Source organism: Varanus komodoensis, unplaced genomic scaffold (assembly GCF_004798865.1).
Source record: "Varanus komodoensis strain SLA01 unplaced genomic scaffold, ASM479886v1 scaffold20_1, whole genome shotgun sequence".
NCBI lineage: Eukaryota > Metazoa > Chordata > Lepidosauria > Squamata > Varanidae > Varanus > Varanus komodoensis.
Window position 1 is genome coordinate 9,327,415 of NW_025335587.1, and position 17,545 is coordinate 9,344,959.

Here is a 17,545-nt window from a genome sequence, read left to right on the forward strand (position 1 = left end):
ATAGTGTGGTACCACTTCACAGTGCTGAGGCACAAACAACTACTCATTTTAACCAAATGCAGGCACCCTCTTTGATCCCAATGATTTGTTTTAACAAAACAAGTCTAACCAGACTTCAAGAGGGAGTAGTTAGCACAATATTTATTTATTTGACTATACAGCAAAATAATTTGAAATATGGGTTTTCACTTAGTTCGGGCAGCTGTAGCATATTCTGTTTTTGGGAAACCTTGGTAGTAAAATCCTTCTTATGTTCTGACTTGAAATGTATTGTACCAACAGTATGAGTAGAAAAGTACAATTATATTACATGAATTCATGCCCAAAAATGCCTCCCGCAGATAATCTCTTACTGTGCAGTGCTAGCTGCACAGTGCATTTCTGCCACTGGCAATGGCTAGGCCCTGTATCAGGGTGATCTGTGGGGCAGATGTCAGGGTCTTTTGACTCACTGGATGCAAAACTGTACAGATCTTGCTTGGCACCCCAGGATCCAGCCCCTCTGATGCATCAGTCTGGGGCTAGCATCACCAAATCCCCCCATGACTATCAATGGCAAAGTATTGGTTTTTTTTTTTTTTTTTAGAAACCCAAATTGCTGGGGAAAACCACAAAGAACAACTACCCCTCACTTCTGCTCGAGCTGGTACAAACTGGCAGGCTGTGATCCTAACAGGTCCCTCTCACTGTTGCCACCTCTGCTTAGGATTTGTCTGTTAATATGCATCGTATTATATTTTCTGGGAATTTACATCATCCAGTTGTGCAGTTTTGTCAGTAAACTGTATTACCTGAAATGTAACACATCCTACAGGGAGATATTTTCGATCTTCAAGCATGCTTAAGTATTCAGCAACAAGGGCTGCAGAATGGACCAAACACTGCGCAGATTCTGCATGGTTGCTCCTCTCAGAGTGCTTCCCAGCCATGTTCTGTAGCCAAGTAAGTCGCAGGTCTGGAGAGTTCTGGTAGCCCTTTGCAATTCTAATTTTCAAAAACCCAGAAGACACTAATCAATGCATCTTTATTTGCTTACCTTTCTGCAGAAAGCAACAAGTTCAGTAAAACTCTACCTGTACATCAAGTCAATTAGCATCTCTGGATCTTCTTGGTGCTCTTTCATTTTAACTGTATCAGAAAGGATCATATGGAGGTTGAACACAAGATCTTGGACCTTAAATACAAAAAAAGGAGGTGGGATCTGAAGCAAAGATTCTATGCAAAACAAGCATTTTTCTGTTACTTTGGAATTGATAGGAAATGAAATAAAAAATCCATTCACCATTGCATATATTACAAATAAAGTCCACAAGGGAACAGTACCTTTTCCTTTGCCACATTTAATTTTACATTTGTCAACCAGTCAATATTTGTTAATTGAATATTAATTCATCCATTGTCCAAATTTTGATTGCATTATTAGACTGGATGAACAGTTTCTAGGGAATCTTACATCAGATTTCAACTCATTTGTACAACTCGATACTTAGCCTAGTCAAGTTTGAAAATTCAACTCAATGTTTATTTTTATTTGACACATTTTATATCACCCTTCATCATTTTGGGGCTTTATAGGCCACAAAGCAAATATAACCGCCTACAAAAACAATAAATCAAATTATATCAGAACCAAATTAAAAACGCAATAAAAATATAAAATGTTTAGTTCACTGAAATATTTTAAAACCTTTAAACTGCCTTTGAATTTCATTTTTATATCCAAATACAAACTTGGGAAAGTAAATCTTATTTTAGTCTCAACAGCCTGAACTGATATCTGTAATTTTAGTCCACATATTTATGTACCATTTCATGGGTCAATATCCTGGGACTGGAGCCCGTAGGCACAGAAAACTTACTCCTATTGAACCTAAAGGGAAAATAGCTAAATTTAACTGAGAAATGCTATAGCAGATCTCAAGGAAATGAACTAGCAACCATTTTTCATGCCAAGTAATATTCCTTCTAACCTGATCAGGGAATGTTGTCTCCCTTAATTCCAGGTCCTCTTCAGCATAGGTTAAAATGGTCTTCAGAGAACGTCTCAAAAACTCCTCATTAAAATTCTGAGATGTTCCCACTAGGGATGAGAGTGACATGGTCACCTGCATTTTCACTCTGGCAAAGTTCTGAAACACAATAATTGTTACTGAGGCAATTATTATTATTATTATTATTATTATTATTATTATAACATTTCTATGCCGCCCCTTGCCGAAACCTCGAGGCGGCTTACAACATGATAAAATACATTGAAATACAATAGTACATAATAAATTACCATTAAATACAAAAATACAAAAAATACATTGATTTACAAATATAAAATTAAAATTATCAGTATAAAATAAAAATATAGGAGGAGAAAGAGAAGGAAGAAGAAGTTGCCCTGGCCAGATCATATGTTTTAACAATTGAAATGATGTTTAAATAAAAAGGTCTTTACCTGGCGCCGAAAAACCAGTAACGACGGTGCCAGGCGGACCTCTTTGGGGAGTGAATTCCATAGGTTGGGCGCCACCGCAGAGAAAGCCCTCCTCCGGGTACTTACTCTCCTAATTTCTTTCATGGAGGGTTCCCGGAGAAGGGACTCTCCCGCAGATCCCAAAGGGCGGTCGGGCATATACGGACGTAAGCGCTCGTTCAGGTAGCCAGGACCCCTTTGCAGTGATATAGCTCTCAACACTAGCTTAATAAATACCACAGCCCCGAGGCAGAAAAAACATCTGTCTTCTTTGAGATCAGGTCAGAAGACCTCCTTTTATTTCACAAATTCTGTCTCTCTATGGTTGATCTGTGGCTGAATGGCTAACTACAGATTAGCGTGGTCTTATTTCAAGAGTGCACAGGATTACACCCTCTGAATGTGAAGTACATGGCAAGTTGTTTGGTCTGTGTAAGACTCTCTCCATTAAGAACAGTTTTCCCAGGTCCCACTTTCACTACAATTCAGACACGTACCGTGTTTCTAGCAATGATATACTTACATTCCCAATCTCAAAATTTTGCCTCATAAGGAGGTACAGAGAGGCACTGGCATGTGAGCGTATGGTGCTAATACTACTGCTACAGTGGCGGAGAAGTCGAAGGCATAAGTCGGCACACTGCTCTGTCTCCTCTTCAAACAGAAGTTCAGGGAACTAGAATAGCAACCCAAGAGACAAGTCATTCAACAGAAGTGGCTGAGCCAACAAAGCACCCCAAATGTCAAGTTGCTGTTATATTATTTGCACCAAGGGAATTATCTACTCGAGTTTCTCATTTGTATAGTTGTCCATCCACTCCAGTAAAACAAGTCCCCAGTTGCAGTAAAATTGTGGAAGGGAAAACTCTTACACAACAAAATAGCTAAATATTGGAAGTTCTAATGTAAAATACGTCTGAAATATTTATAAGAAAAAAGTTCAAAGATCAAATGGAGCTTCTCCCTAAAAGCACTCACCTTTGAAACCAAGGCCCTCTGAGTTGCAAAACAGTGTTGTAAATAAAGAGCACTTTGATTGCAGGCCATGCTATGTAAAAGAGCCTTCAGCACTCCACCAAGAATACTTTCTTTGGATTCGGTCACAGAGACTGTCTGTAACCAAAGATAACCAAGTGTAAGAGAAAGAGAAAAGAAGTTATCTTTAGAGTTGTCAAGGGTGAAAGTATCCTCAAAAGAAAGCACTGCACATGTTTACAGTGGAGCACTGATAATCATTTCTATGACATCAGCCGTCCAGGGGGGAGAGGAGTGAAGCAAATCTGCAAAGAAGTATAGCCATTAGGAAAAACACTTAGCATATTCAGGGTAACAGAACTAGCCTGTTTTTCCTTGTATCTTCTTTGCCATGAGGTCCAAAATTGTAGCAGTTTTGAAGCAAGCACACACGCACGCATACACACTCACACTTGTCTCCAAAAAGCCAACAATGAAAAAGCTTAGCAGATTACAAACTATCAAAGAAGTTAGCAATTATACTTCACAGAGACAAAAAATATAAATATAAATGGTTGAGGTTGCAATCCTATCACACTTAATTCAGAATACTCCCCAGTGAACTGAACAGATCTTAGATCTGGGAACGTATGCATAGGTTTGGCCTGCAGAAAGGATTGCGATTACTATTATTGCTGCAGCACCAGCAACTACTACTACCTTCCTAAGGTGGCCTTTCAATCAACCTGTTACAAACAATGCAACACATAACCTAGCAAAAAGAGATGAAATCACATCTGCTTTACTTGTAGTCTTTGCCCTAGCCATTCCCACCTTCCCTATGTGACTCTATAAAGCAGATGAGCTGAGGTGACTGAATGTCTAGAAAGCATCAGCAGAAATCCCAATACAAAAGAGCAATGATCAGCTTTACATTGAACAACCTGTACTGCAGCCATAGCCAACCAAGAATTCCCTGCAGGCAAACAAGAAGACACTTGGTTTCTGTGCTTGCCATGAAAGGAGGAGAGCCTCTTTTCCTGTGACCAGCAAGACATACAGAGGGTCAACAGAAGAGAAACTCTAACCTGTCCAGATCCTGGAAGCTTGCATTTCTGTGTGAGCTTTGGAGAAAGAGGCTTCTCTTCTGTTGAGGCCCAGTGACAGCACTTAGTTCCATGGCCAACATGAAAATGCAGACTTCTAGCCTCATAAACTAGTTAATCTATCTCACAAGTTAGTAACTTCTTTTGGTTTACTTCAAGGCTGGCTATGATGGCAATCATTTTAGAACATGCTTTTACAGGGTCATTGCTAGTACTGCAAAGCATCAGCTCTTTCTATAGACATCTTTATCCCATTCAGTTCATTCAGCATTCTGTAAAATGTCCCTTAGCATCCTCACCTGGACTATTATCTCTAAAGTATCCAAAATAATCAGATTTGCTTCTGTTGTCAAATTGCCATCAATAAGTGCCTCGTGTTCTATTTCTGCTCGTGATCTGGTAAAAGGAAAGAATACATTAAATATCATTTTTATTCAAAGAAGCAAAAAAAGCAAAGTTCATCTTAGTGAAACTGTGAAAATATACTAAAAGAAATAATCAAATTGTATGTATTGTTTTGTTTGTTTATATCATGCTTGCAAGCCGAATGTCACTACTTCCGTTGCATTCACATGTAGGTTTTGGGTTTGGGATTCTAAAGCAAAGCTGTACTGTGTGTGCAGAAGGTTCCAGATTAAATCCATTCCCTAGCATCTATTAGACCTCTGCCTGAGACAGGCAGGTTGCTTACCTGTAACTGTCGTTCTTCGAGTGGTCATCCGTGCATTCACACATATATGGGGACTCCGCCAGCATAGATGGAAAGCGTTCCTCCCATTCTCCTCCATGTAAACATAAGGAGAAGAGGAATCCCATATATCTGTGATGCATGGAGACCCCGACAAAGAAACTCTACTGTCAAAGTAGATAATACCAGTCTAGATGTACCAATGGTATGACTCAGTTAAAGCACCTTCACTAACATAAAAAAATTACTTCTGAAATAGGGTTAAAATAGAGGAAATAAAAGAAAGAACAGACAGAATCAGAAAAAAGAACTGATTACAGTTCTCAGTAAATCATAGGTAACTTAATGAGACAATTAGAGTAAAACTGCCAAAGGAGAAGCTCAGTAACTTTTGCTGGAATTTGGATACATACAGTATGCAACTGAACCATAATTAGAAATAAACACACATCTACTTGATTGGAATGTAATCAGAAACTTGGAGGGAGAAATGAACATGGATATCATGGTTCAATCATGTCTTTACTTGCTGCACTTTCTCAGTATGCATGTACAGAATTGTCATCTGCTACTGTCTAGAAGGTTGCTTGAAAGACAATTACAGGTTAAAGTGGTCGTATTTCCTGAGCAGTGGGACAAACCACTTCTGGAACTGACTTTCCAAAATGTGCAATGGGCTCTGCCATTTAAAGAAAAGAAAAACCAAAACACTAATGCTAAACAAGTAAATTGCCTTATACTGAATCAAACCAATACGACTGAAGGGTCTGTTCTAATTATTAGCAGTTCTGCAAAGTTCTAGGCAGAGATCATTCCCAATCCAAGTCCTGCTACCTGCAATCCTTTCAAACCAAACATGCCAGAAATCAAACATGGGATTTTCTCATAGAAAAGGTACATGCTTGACTAGTGAGCATGCCCAACTGTGTACAACTGAAAGTGTCCTTTGAATTCTAGCAACAATAATTTGGATTTATTCTCCTTTCCATAGGCTTGTGGCTAGCTCGTTTTCGTTTCCTCGCTTAGCCAAATAATGCCTAACATCTCTTCATTAAGACTGCACAGCATGCAGTCAACTAGATATTAAAACAACAAGGTATGTATCCAAGACACTTCAGCTGAGTAAAATCAGGCCTATGCTGGAGAAATTATTTCTTCAGACTCACATCAATGAAAGTAGCATATTATACTCTGTGATGTGAACACAGGGTGGTGCTATAGGAATGTACTTCTAAGGGTTGCTAATATGACTGGGTCGGTGCAAAACATCCCTTTTCCACTTTGCTGTGCTTACACTACAGGTACTTCCTAAAAAGCTGGTAATGATCTCTCATGGATAGTAGCAGTACATGTGCTACATTTTCTCTCAATTTGGGTCAGGCAAAATGCATGTCTCACAACATGCCCACTATATTGAAGCCCTCCAAACAAAATGACACCAGATTGACCTTCCCTCTGGGCGTGGCTGATGTTGCACCAGATACACAGGCAGGCACAATTGTGTGAGGGAGACATCTCTCCCTTCTCCCACCCAGGTCTTGGTAATACATGCCAGGTGGGTCCCCTCATCCATGATCAAGTTATGTATGAGAGAGATTTTATTACAGGCCAAAATGGCGTTTAACAGTAACACCGTCAGGCCCGGGGGCCAGCTGATATTGCGACCAGGAACTTTCTGGTTGGGGGAATAACCAGAAGAGGGGACGTGCATCAAACATCAGTCCCTCCTTCTCCTATGCTGGCCTGTTAGGCCCCCAACGCCATACCATCGCCTGCCCAACACCACCACAATGGCGGCACCCGGGCACTCCCCAGGTAAATCCATTCCAAAATTAAAACCAGATTATAAAACATAGCTGCAAGGGAAAAAAATTGGACAGAATCCCTGGCCTGGCCTGGCCCCTCTTGGCCCCAAACGGTGATGCCCTTTGGCCATTGTCTTTCTGCTGCTGGCTCAAGGCTGCTGGCCCTGGCTGCAGCCGGCAAGAAGAGGGCTCTGGCATGGCATGCCCCAATCAGTTCCTGCCTGCCCTGTTCAAGACAACACACCTGCCACCTGTGCAGGGGGTGGGGTAGGGAGGGCGATAAAGGTGGCTCCCACAGAGGCCTTGGTGGCACGGAGAGAGCAGAGGCAGCGTGTGGTTCCATGGCGCGTCCCACCAGCAGCAGCGGCAATTGGCGATGACAAGGTTGGTAGGGCCAGCTGCTCCACAGTGGTCTCGGGTGTATGCTGGGCTGGAGGCAAGTCCCCAGCCTGGTGCAAGAATAGGGGAACTCTGGATGTGACTGATCACTCCATCCATTGCTATGAGATCTGGGGAATGGGGATGAGTGACAGGTTGAATACTAGAAGCTGGGACTTCATGAGGGCCAATTTTGGTCAAGTGAAGGCCAGACTGGGGAAAGTCTCCTGGGAGAGGGTACTGAAAGGCAAGAGAGTTCAGGAGGGGTTGATGACACTCAAGGTGGCAAGTAAGGTGGGGAGGTGAAGGAGAGTGTCATCATGGATGTGAAAGGAGGTGGTAAGAGGGATTAGATGTAAGAGGAACCTCCATAGGAAATGGGCACTGGGGTGGACGTTACAAAGGCACTGGGCCTTGACAGGTTACACTGGAGAGTATTTTGCAAGTTGGCAGGGGTTCTCTCATGCTTGTTGGCCTCCATTTTTGAGGACTTGTGGAGAATGAGTGAAGTTCCAGAGGACTGGAGGGTGGCATCAGTAGTTTCAACTTTCAAAAAGGGTAGTAGAGCAATCATGGGGAATTACAGACTGGTCTGCCTTACATCCATTGTAGGAAAGACAATAGCAAAAGATCTAGTAACCCTAGATAGGGAAGGGAAGTTGGTGGCCACACAACACAGCTTCCACAAAAAGAGGTCCTGCCAGACAAACCTTGTGGAATTCTATGACAAGGTTTCAAGGTGGCTAGACAGAGGGAACGTGGTGGATGTGGTTTACCTGGATTTCAGCAAGGCCTTTGACAAAGTGCCCCATGATGTCCTGGTTGAGAAATTGAGGAGTTTTGGGACAGAACAATGCACTGTCCAATGGATCAGGGCATGGTTGGCAGACAGAGAGCAGAGAGTAACTATTAATGGGGAATCATCGGGATGGCGGCCAGTGACAAGCGGGTCCCCCAGGGCTCTGACCTGGGACTGATCCTGTTCAGTTTTTTAATCAATGACCTGGAAGAAGGGGTAACCAATCTACTGGTCAAATATGTAGATGATAGTAAAATGGATAGTAAAATAACGTGATCTCTCATTTCTGGAGGGTTATGCAGCGCAGGAAAAAAGCAAGTGACTATAGACAGATTTTTCACCAAAACTGACCCTGCAGCTAAGAGATAAAGAAGAGAGGAAACCCTTGAAAGAGATCTCCCCAATGTCCTTATGGAGGGGGACTCTCCCTCAAAATGATAACCTCCCCACAACCTAGGTTAGTGTTCTCCACTGTACTGTACTGTACTGTAGGGTACTTTGTCACTTTGTTGTTCTTTGTCACTTTGTTTCAATTTTTTCTGATTTAAAAAAAATAGTTAAAGAACGGATTAACCTTATTTACATTGAATCTTATGGGGAAATTTGACTTGGCTCGCGACTAAAAACTGGCTCACAACCACATTCAGAGGGGCCAGAACAGATTAAACTTATTTACATTGAATCTTATGGGGAAATTTGACTTGGGTCACAACCAATTTGGGTCACAACCAGAGTCGTGGAATGGATTAAGTTCGTGAGCCAAGGTACCACTGTACTTCCTGACAGTTAGGATCCCAAGGGTATGGAATGGGCTTCCACACGAGGTGGCTAAAGCCCAATCGGTGAGGGTATTCAAGGACAGGCTGCACATGCCCATGGTAGGCATGTCATCAACAGAGCCGGCTGGAACCAGGGGTCAGACTAGATGGCCTGGGAAGCCCCTTCTGACTCGCTCTGTTTCTATGTTACTATTTGCCTTGGAATCAGCTCCACAGATAGCTGGCAAAGCTTCCTAAAATTCAAGACAGACTATTGGTTCATCTAACCCAGCCTTCATAAGCTGGCAACCTCCAGAGATCTCCTCCCAGAATTCTTGATAAGTAGTCATGCTTTACTGGGGATGATGAGAGCAGAAGCCCTAAACATCAGGAGGGACACCATGTGAGAGAAGGCTAGGCTAAATGGACAAATGGTCTGGGTCAAATTATTAGGTAGTTTCTTTTGCTGTCTATGGAAGTGACTCCTTTTCAGACAGGAATTTTCCCACCCACATCCATAGAGGCTAGAAATTGATCCTGTATCTTTCTGCAAGCAAATATACATTGCATTTCTCTGTGGGATTTGCAAAGACTGTGCCAGTTAAAGAAGAAACTGGCAAGGATTGATGCATTGGAATGGTAGAGAGGGAATGCTAGACCAGCACTGGTAGAATCACCTCTATGGCTAAAATATTTACTATAAGGAGACTGGCCCCATGTTCGAAATGTGCCAGATACCATGCAAATGTGCATACAGCAGTAAGTGCAAAGGCTTCAACAAAAGAGTGCCTTAGGACTCAATCCTATGGTCCCTAGACAGATCATCCCAGTTCATCTAGCACGAGATACAGGGCAGGAGGATGGGGAGGTGAAGATCACCTCTACCACTCTGTCTGCTCTGAAGAGGATGGTAAGTCTCCAAATTGAAGGGATAATGGGAATCATAATAGGATTGTGTCCTTAAACTTCTTAAAGGCAGCTCACTGATCTCTGGATTATTTCTGTCTCCAGTTTCTATGGCATGGGCCTTTCTTGCATTTAAGGTACTTTTATGAATCTTCTCCAGTATCCATGCCCTTATCTCCATACTCTCCAGCCAGAGGCTGAGCTCTAAAGAGCTCAGTTTGGCCTGGGTGGAGGTGGCTGTGTGGCTCCAGATGAGTCTTGTTCCACCTGGGTTGAGCTTTTGGGAAAAGGATCCCTCTCCAAGTGGTTTCAGTCCTTGTAGGGTGAAACCTCTAAGAGATACAGCAGAAGCTCTGGCTCTTTTCCTTCCATGTAAGAGAACATGATGCACTTCTGAATTCTAGAGCTTAATTTATTTCGGGTCAGTCAAAGCTAACCAGGACAGAATAGAACTGGGGAAGGCTCTTTAGGTAGCTACCTGAAACCTCAGTCAACACGGCCCTGATTAGCAGAGCAGGTGCGAAGAACAGTGTGCACAAGGATACCTCCCCCTGCTATAGGAAAATGACAGAATTATTTTGTCATAGGGCAGTGCTTGTGAGTTTCATGAATGATGCCACTGGATTATCAGGAAACAAGTAGCATGACTACAATATTCATAGCATACTGACAGACATGCTTCTCATTACAGAACCACTCCTAACATCCTGTGGCAGGATATACACCATCTTGCAATCTACAGCCAAGTCATTCTGCAAAGCATTTCAGTTTACCACAAATCTGGACACACAACAGCTTTTCTGAAAGCAACAAGCATGCCAAGCAAAGTTAAAACTGTGATTCCTACACCTGATTAACTCCCACCAGCACAAAACAAAGTCAAATTCTACTTGAACAGCAAAAATTGCAGTTGCACGCAGGCATTCAAAGCTTCTGCCGAGCATGAAAAGCCAGAATTGCAATGACAGAGTATGCAAAAATACAAAGCGGCAACCAAAATTAAACAAAACACAGCAGTATATCAATGCTACAATACCTGGTTGGTTTGTGGCTTCTAAAAACACGGCACATGTGGAAAAATAATCAAAGTGATGGATTAGGGTAGGACAGATGCAAGCTTTGAGTACTCCAGAATGCTCTAATGGGTAAGCGACCAGAAGCACGTACATTGTCTGCAACGGAATCTAATGGCTCCTGGTAATTTAAAGCATGCTATAGTGGCTGCATTAGTGCACCCTATATTTGTCTATTCAGACCCATGAACCACTAGTTTTAAGGACTCTTACTCCTAGGCAAGTGGCCTCCTTTTGTTTCAAACAGAGGTATACGAGATCAACCCTGCGAAAGCTATTATGAGATTAGCCCTTGCCCATATAAGGACCTACCAAACTTCAAGAGGCTAGCCTCTCTATATGCCAAATCATCATTCCAAAGATAATATATTAGAGTAAGGTAGCATTACTTGTCAAGTTTTTCTGTGTTCTGCCGCCAATGAGTCATATCCTTTCTCCATCTTAGGTTCTCTTGACTTCCAAATGCACTCCCAGAAGGACTTCTTTCTGCCAGGCAATTTTTTTTTAAATAAAAAGGCTTTTAATGTTCATTTCTCAGACAGTCGAAGGTAAAAACAGGTATCATGACTACACATCACTGCACACAAGGAATAGTTAAGCTCAGTGGGATATTAGATGAGTGCCATACTTCAAAATTAATATTCATCAATGCTAACCCTTCCTTAAAAACTGTAAAAAGCTATATTTATGTGTTTCAAAGCTAAAGAGGAGATCTACACTATTTTCCAGTCTCTTGTTAAAATCATTGATATTCATACCCTCAGGATTAGCTCAGTAATAAGCTTTTATGCTTTAGGTATGGGGTTTTGCTTTAGATCGCTGTAGACAAACATTTTTGCAAGAGAAGAGATCCACGAAAATACTGGAAAGCACCCTTGGCCCCGTTCTTTTGTCAGAAACATCCCCTGACATCCAGATGTTCATATGGACATTTGTAGGGAAGAAGCCTCATGTGGAGTCTTCCTTTCTAAAGACATTGTGTCAACATGTGACGGTTTAGAGAGCATGGCTGACAACATAGCCCACCTGTTCTTTAATGCATGCAGCAGTGCCTGCTCCAGATTTCTAAGGGCCTTTAGGCAAGTCTCCATCAAGAGCGCCCCCCCCCCCAAACTGTCTGGGTTCATTTGTCATGACAACCCACTTTCAAGGTTGTACATATCACTGAAATGTTGTTTGGGCCAGAACAGAAGTCAGGTGAACAAACAGGCTGCAGTGGTGAAGAATAGGAATGTTCCTGGGAGCTCTTGTTAGTGAGGCCCTGCTAAGGTGTGGGCTCATCTAGGCATCCAACCATGTCTACCCCTGGTGCGGAGCTTTCCTTCATATGGATGATGCATAAAGGGAGCTTCTTGTTCAGCTATCAAGGACGACAGTCAACTTACCCAGCTGGCCCCGGCTTCGCCGTACCATTTCTTGCCTTGCTCCAATGCTTCCCAGTATTGCTTCTTCAAGCTTTGCTCTCATATCTTTTGACTTCTTAAATGTCAGACTGTTCATTCTTTCAAACACTTTCTTACCCTGAATGGTTTACAAAATAAGAGCAAGAATCAAGTCTTTAAAAGCAAATAAGCAAGCAAGTCTTGAAGGCCCATGAAGCATCAGCACTTTATGCAGGAGAAGCCACAAAATAGATTTCATTTCAGTGAAATCTATTTTGTCTTCTACACGGTTAAAGAGATCATAAGATTTCAGGGGCATGTTTACACTACAGGTTATTTAGATAATTTCAGGAAAACAGAAGGTGTGCTATCAGCAGAGGCCTGTATGGATGGCCTGAAAAACAGGAAAGCTTCCAGCTGTTCAGAAACAGGAAAGTAAAACGGTTTGTAATTTAGTTTGATAAAGACATGAAGCATTTTCCCTAATCAGGTGCTCTCTAGATGTTATAGATGGCAATGTTCATCATTGTCAGCTGTTGCTTGCTAAAAGGAACAGTAGCAGTTCCAGTTCAACACACGCATGGAAGGCACCAGGTTGGAGAAAGTGACATAAAATGGTGGTAAAAATAATGGGCACTATCTGATGCTGTCCACACAACAGTAGAACTCACCACTAGTACAACAGGAAGCCGACTAATCCTGCAGGAAGTGAAAAGGAGTCAAATTACACCAGTGTGGCAGGGTGTTAGAGTGAGAGAAAGGGGGCATGGGAGATGTTCCTGTCCCCACTTGACCATGAAGCTCATTAACTCTCAGCTTAAACCTACTCCACAGGGCTGCTATTGTGAGGGGGAAAAATGGAGGGGAGAACTTTGTAATCTATCTTGTGTTCCTGGCTAGAAGAAGGACAGTGCAGAAATGCAACGTAATAATAAAACTCATTTCTGGGGTTCCTGTCACAAATGTTAGTTCCTGTTGCGTTTGCAGTGGGCTCTGCTGTCACATAAGGGAACAATGTTAGAGGTCTCACTTTCAATCGAGTGCTTATTTATATTTATTTGTTTACAGCACCTATGGGCAGTGTGAACAACCATTTCACGTCGCTGAGGGAAAAAACCCCAAACACCTTCCTGTCACTATCTAGCTACTACTATACCTTGTATTCAAAGCAGGAAACACAGAGATAGAGCAAGTCCAACAAGCGGTTTAGCTGCAGCACAGAGAGGTCTGTGAACCATTTTTGCAGGACGCTTTCGTCGGCATTCTTCAGAACCCACAAGAGACAGATCAAAAGGCTCCGGCTTGACTCAGCTGAAAATGAGTGCTGCCTGTTGGTCTGAACACAAAGGAAGAAAGCATTGAAATCGTAACTGCCACTGTCAAGTTTGACCCCCACAGACTTGTCTGACCAAACATAACTATGCTTATGTCCCAAATTTGACCCCCAAGGGGTTGCCTGACCAAACACAACTATGCTTATGTTCCACTGGAGGGTATGATAGGAGTTTCCAGTTGGCCAACTATTCGCTTAAAACGTGTGGGCACTGTCTTCCAACATGTTTCGAAGTAGGGAAGATCTTGAATTTCAACCAACCATAAAGAGTATTATTATGGCACTAGCTCCTAAGAACAAAAATAATCTTGTTCCACCACCATCTTTTTGTCACCTCCCACTCTCTTTCTTCCATGATGCTTCCAAGAAAGAATGGTGGCACCAGTTCATGATTATGGTAGCTGCCCATTCTTGCTGCCACACAAACACAGGGGCTGTATATACTGTATAAATGTTCACCAATGCTCTAAAGAACACTTTGTTTAGTACCGATGAGGTGAGGAGAAAACTGCTGGGCCGGGTAAGCTGAGGGACAGAGGTTCCTGCAATGGCCATAGCAACTGTCTGGCTTATCATGTTCCCGCCATCACCCTCATAGTCCTCTAATGCTGTGCAACTTGGTCTTCCACGCTGATTGTGACTTTCTGTGAAAAGACATGGCAGTCTTAGTGAAATACCATTGCGAGAGATCATCTTCCCCATGCTCCTTATTGCAATACCTATTAACATAGTGACTAAGTAGTAAAAGTACCCTCTGCATTAGAATGCAAGCAAGCAAACTTTGTGTGCAGCCATATTTATAAGGATGCAAATTTAATGTTACCTCTGTTCTCTTAGTTTAGGATATCAGCAATACAAAGTGTTTCTCAATATAAATGTCTGAAACTGCCTCATACTGGGTCAAAGTTCTACTGGCCTGCCAAATCCAACACCACCTTATTTATTAGTTTCATATGCCTTTTTTTCCAATGAACTCAAGGCGGCTTACAGTATTCTCCTCCTGCTGCTCTCAATATTATCCCCACAATAACAACCCTGTGAGGCAGGTTGGGCTGAGAGTCTGAGACAAAGTCACTCAGTGACTCCCTGGCTGAGTGGTGACTAGAACCCAGATTGTCTGAGTTTCACGCTGGCTCTTATATACATGATATATTTCATATATGATTCTCATCCAGAGCCAATATCAGAGGTCAGACTCATTGGGCACTTATCAGGCCCAGACGCCAGCAGGCCTCTGGCCCTGCTGCTCTTCCCAGTTCATTTTCTGAACTGTCACATTCCTGCTGTGGATCACAGTTCATTTTCTCTTCCCAAGGGAAGGATGCCAACATTAACAACATCCTCTACCAGCTTCATTGGCTTCCAACTGAAGTCTGGGCCCAATTTAAGGTGCTGGTGTTAACCTATAAAGCCCTAAATGGCTTGGGACCATTCTCCTTCCCTATGAGCCCTTGCATCCCTTAAGATCTGCAGGAGAGGCTCTGCTCCGGGAACCCTGTCTGAAAGAGGTAAAGATGGTCTCTACCCAGAGGAGGGCCTTTTCTGTGGTGGTGCCCAGACTATGGAATGCACTCCTTACAGAGGGTCACCTGGCGCCAACTTTCTATTATTTTTGGCACCAGGTGAAAACCATTTTATTTGCCCACCATTTTAAGAACTAGGAATTTTAATCTGGTTTTTAACTATCCACAGTCACATTTTCATTTTGTTTTTGACTTTGTTTTCATTGGTGATATGTTGCTGTTGGTTTTATGTATATTCTTAATTATTCTTAATTATTGTTTTGATTATAGATTGCTTGTTTTGATTTCTGTAAGCTGTCCTGAGATGCATATAGGATGGGGCATAAATAGTTTAAATAAATAAATAAATATTCCAGCTGTTCTTCTCGCCCATCCCACCAGACCAGAACAGGCTTTGGGACTAAAAGGCTTTATTACACTACAGTTGACCAGCTAGGGTGGCTTTGTAGCACAGAAGAAGAGTCTGCAAAAATCAGTAACAAAATAAACAAGCAAAGCTTAAAAATACTGGCCATTAGGCAAATGTGCTTAATGATGGCAAGTTAATTCCGAACTGAATCCCTCTTCACCCTGCCAAACTGAAAAGAGCAAGCCACACCGTCAAGGCGGATCCTCCTGTTTAGGCTTCAATTACTTGGAGCATCTGACACTTCTCAACTGGTCTGTCCTCTTTACCTGATGCCATATCCTTGGATTAACGTTAGGTATGCCCTCCTCCACAAAACAAGATCACAATGCTCTCCCACAGCATTTGAAACCATCTGATTCTCAGCACTTGCTTGGCTAACCTCTGGGTCCACTGGCCTTGGAGTTTCAGCTGTAGATTCTGATCCCTGAATCTATTTAACCTTTGAAGACCCTTTTATAGGAGGAGTGGGGCCAATCCCTACACACAAGAACAAGGGGAGGAGGAGATGATTCTACTTGCCTTAGTCTCTTTCTGGGAAATAGTGACAGTGACATTAAAGTAGGTATGCTCAGATAGACGAGTCCCACTGAAGTCATCTCACCCAAGTATGGTGCCAACACTGCTCACACACAGGCGGTTTACACAGCTAGACATGCTTAGCTTCAGAAACAGAACTATACCTTGGTTTCTCATATTATTGAACTATTAATATGGGCAAGTCCTGGATGTTAAGAAGGACAGCCAAATCCACTCGATCTTTATCAGGTATAAGCACCACTTCAGACTAAATAAATGACTGTTGTGCTAGAAAGAGTTCAACCCATGGCAAGAAAGATATCTGCACACATCATGGGCCTGTCCTGTGCAACACTGATGCAAAATTTCATGAGTAATTTAGAATCTCAAAGTCAAACAGGCATTTTAAGTTACAATCCTATGCATGTTTAGATGGAAAAAAAGTGCTACATCTCCCAGCATTCACTTAGCTCACAGTAAGTTAGTGATTGATTTGCCGTTCTTTCTAATGCACAGGAAATAACAACATAGGAAATACCTGTGAAATCATGAAGCTGGGGCAGACTCTCCATGATCACGCCAATCAAGGGCAGGTACAGAGTAGCCACCCTGGCCTTTACCTGTGAGTCAGAGTACCGAGGGTCGGAGTCATGGCTCGACAGCAAGTTGTGTACCATATTGATGACTTTCTTATGTAATCCAAATAAACTGTTAAAATACAGTCAGAAGGATTAACTCATATCTTTGGGGCAAACAAGACTTGGTAAACATGCTCACAGACACATGGTTCAGTTTTGTTTCTTTCAGCTGCAGCTGGTATATGGGAATTCTGTTCACAGTACATTCCTGAACTACACAATCATATCAGATGACAAATGTTTTCAGATTTGTTGAATTCCTTGCCCACAAATCCAAATGCAAACCATGCACCTTTAGATTTTCCAAAGAACTGATAGCTGTTGGTTATGTACACATGAAATTCCTTCCATCAATGTATAGAGATGTGCAGCAGTCTCAGGAAATAAATCCAAGCCTGAGATAATTTGTTATAATAAGGCTAAAAGTGGCACAGGCACTTGTAGAGAGTCTGTTCATACACACAATACAAATTATTCATTAACAAAATTACATGCTGTTCCATGATAGAAGGTTCTCTGAGCTGCTACTTCATATGTATGTTAGTGACACAGTAAGAATTCTGTTTTAGACTCTGTACATACCACATCTGTATGTTTTTGTTGTTTACTTTTCAGGCTATTACTGAATTATACTGTTTTACTGCATAAGGGAAGGTATCAATAAAGCAAGGATAGGTAACTCTGGGTTCACTTCAGGATCTTTTCTGGCCCCCTTGGAGCTGCATGACTGCCTCCACATCACCTGTTTCAGTCAAAAAAAGAAAAAGGCAGCTTGCTGCTAAAATACGGCAATAAATTATTACAGAGCCTCAA

The 17,545-nt window shown here is 42.2% G+C and overlaps 1 protein-coding gene across 5 annotated transcripts in view; it reads right to left on the bottom strand.

The window, feature by feature from the left end:
- DOCK7 (dedicator of cytokinesis 7) overlaps positions 1 to 17,545 on the bottom strand; it is a 175,265-nt gene that overhangs the window by 55,036 nt on the left and 102,684 nt on the right. For 4 of the 5 annotated variants that reach the window (XM_044430508.1, XM_044430507.1, XM_044430506.1 and 1 more), the window contains 11 exons: positions 16,633 to 16,802; positions 14,136 to 14,290; positions 13,470 to 13,649; positions 12,317 to 12,452; positions 11,321 to 11,417; positions 4,824 to 4,920; positions 3,443 to 3,577; positions 2,988 to 3,140; positions 1,971 to 2,129; positions 1,074 to 1,174; positions 792 to 984 (listed from right to left, as the gene is read on the bottom strand). In XM_044430508.1, the coding sequence (XP_044286443.1) occupies positions 792 to 984; positions 1,074 to 1,174; positions 1,971 to 2,129; positions 2,988 to 3,140; positions 3,443 to 3,577; positions 4,824 to 4,920; positions 11,321 to 11,417; positions 12,317 to 12,452; positions 13,470 to 13,649; positions 14,136 to 14,290; positions 16,633 to 16,802 (1,576 nt within the window). Of the gene's footprint in view, positions 1 to 791; positions 985 to 1,073; positions 1,175 to 1,970; positions 2,130 to 2,987; positions 3,141 to 3,442; positions 3,578 to 4,823; positions 4,921 to 10,894; positions 10,913 to 11,320; positions 11,418 to 12,316; positions 12,453 to 13,469; positions 13,650 to 14,135; positions 14,291 to 16,632; positions 16,803 to 17,545 lie in introns of all 5 variants that reach the window. The other variant, XM_044430503.1, reaches the window with a different exon arrangement.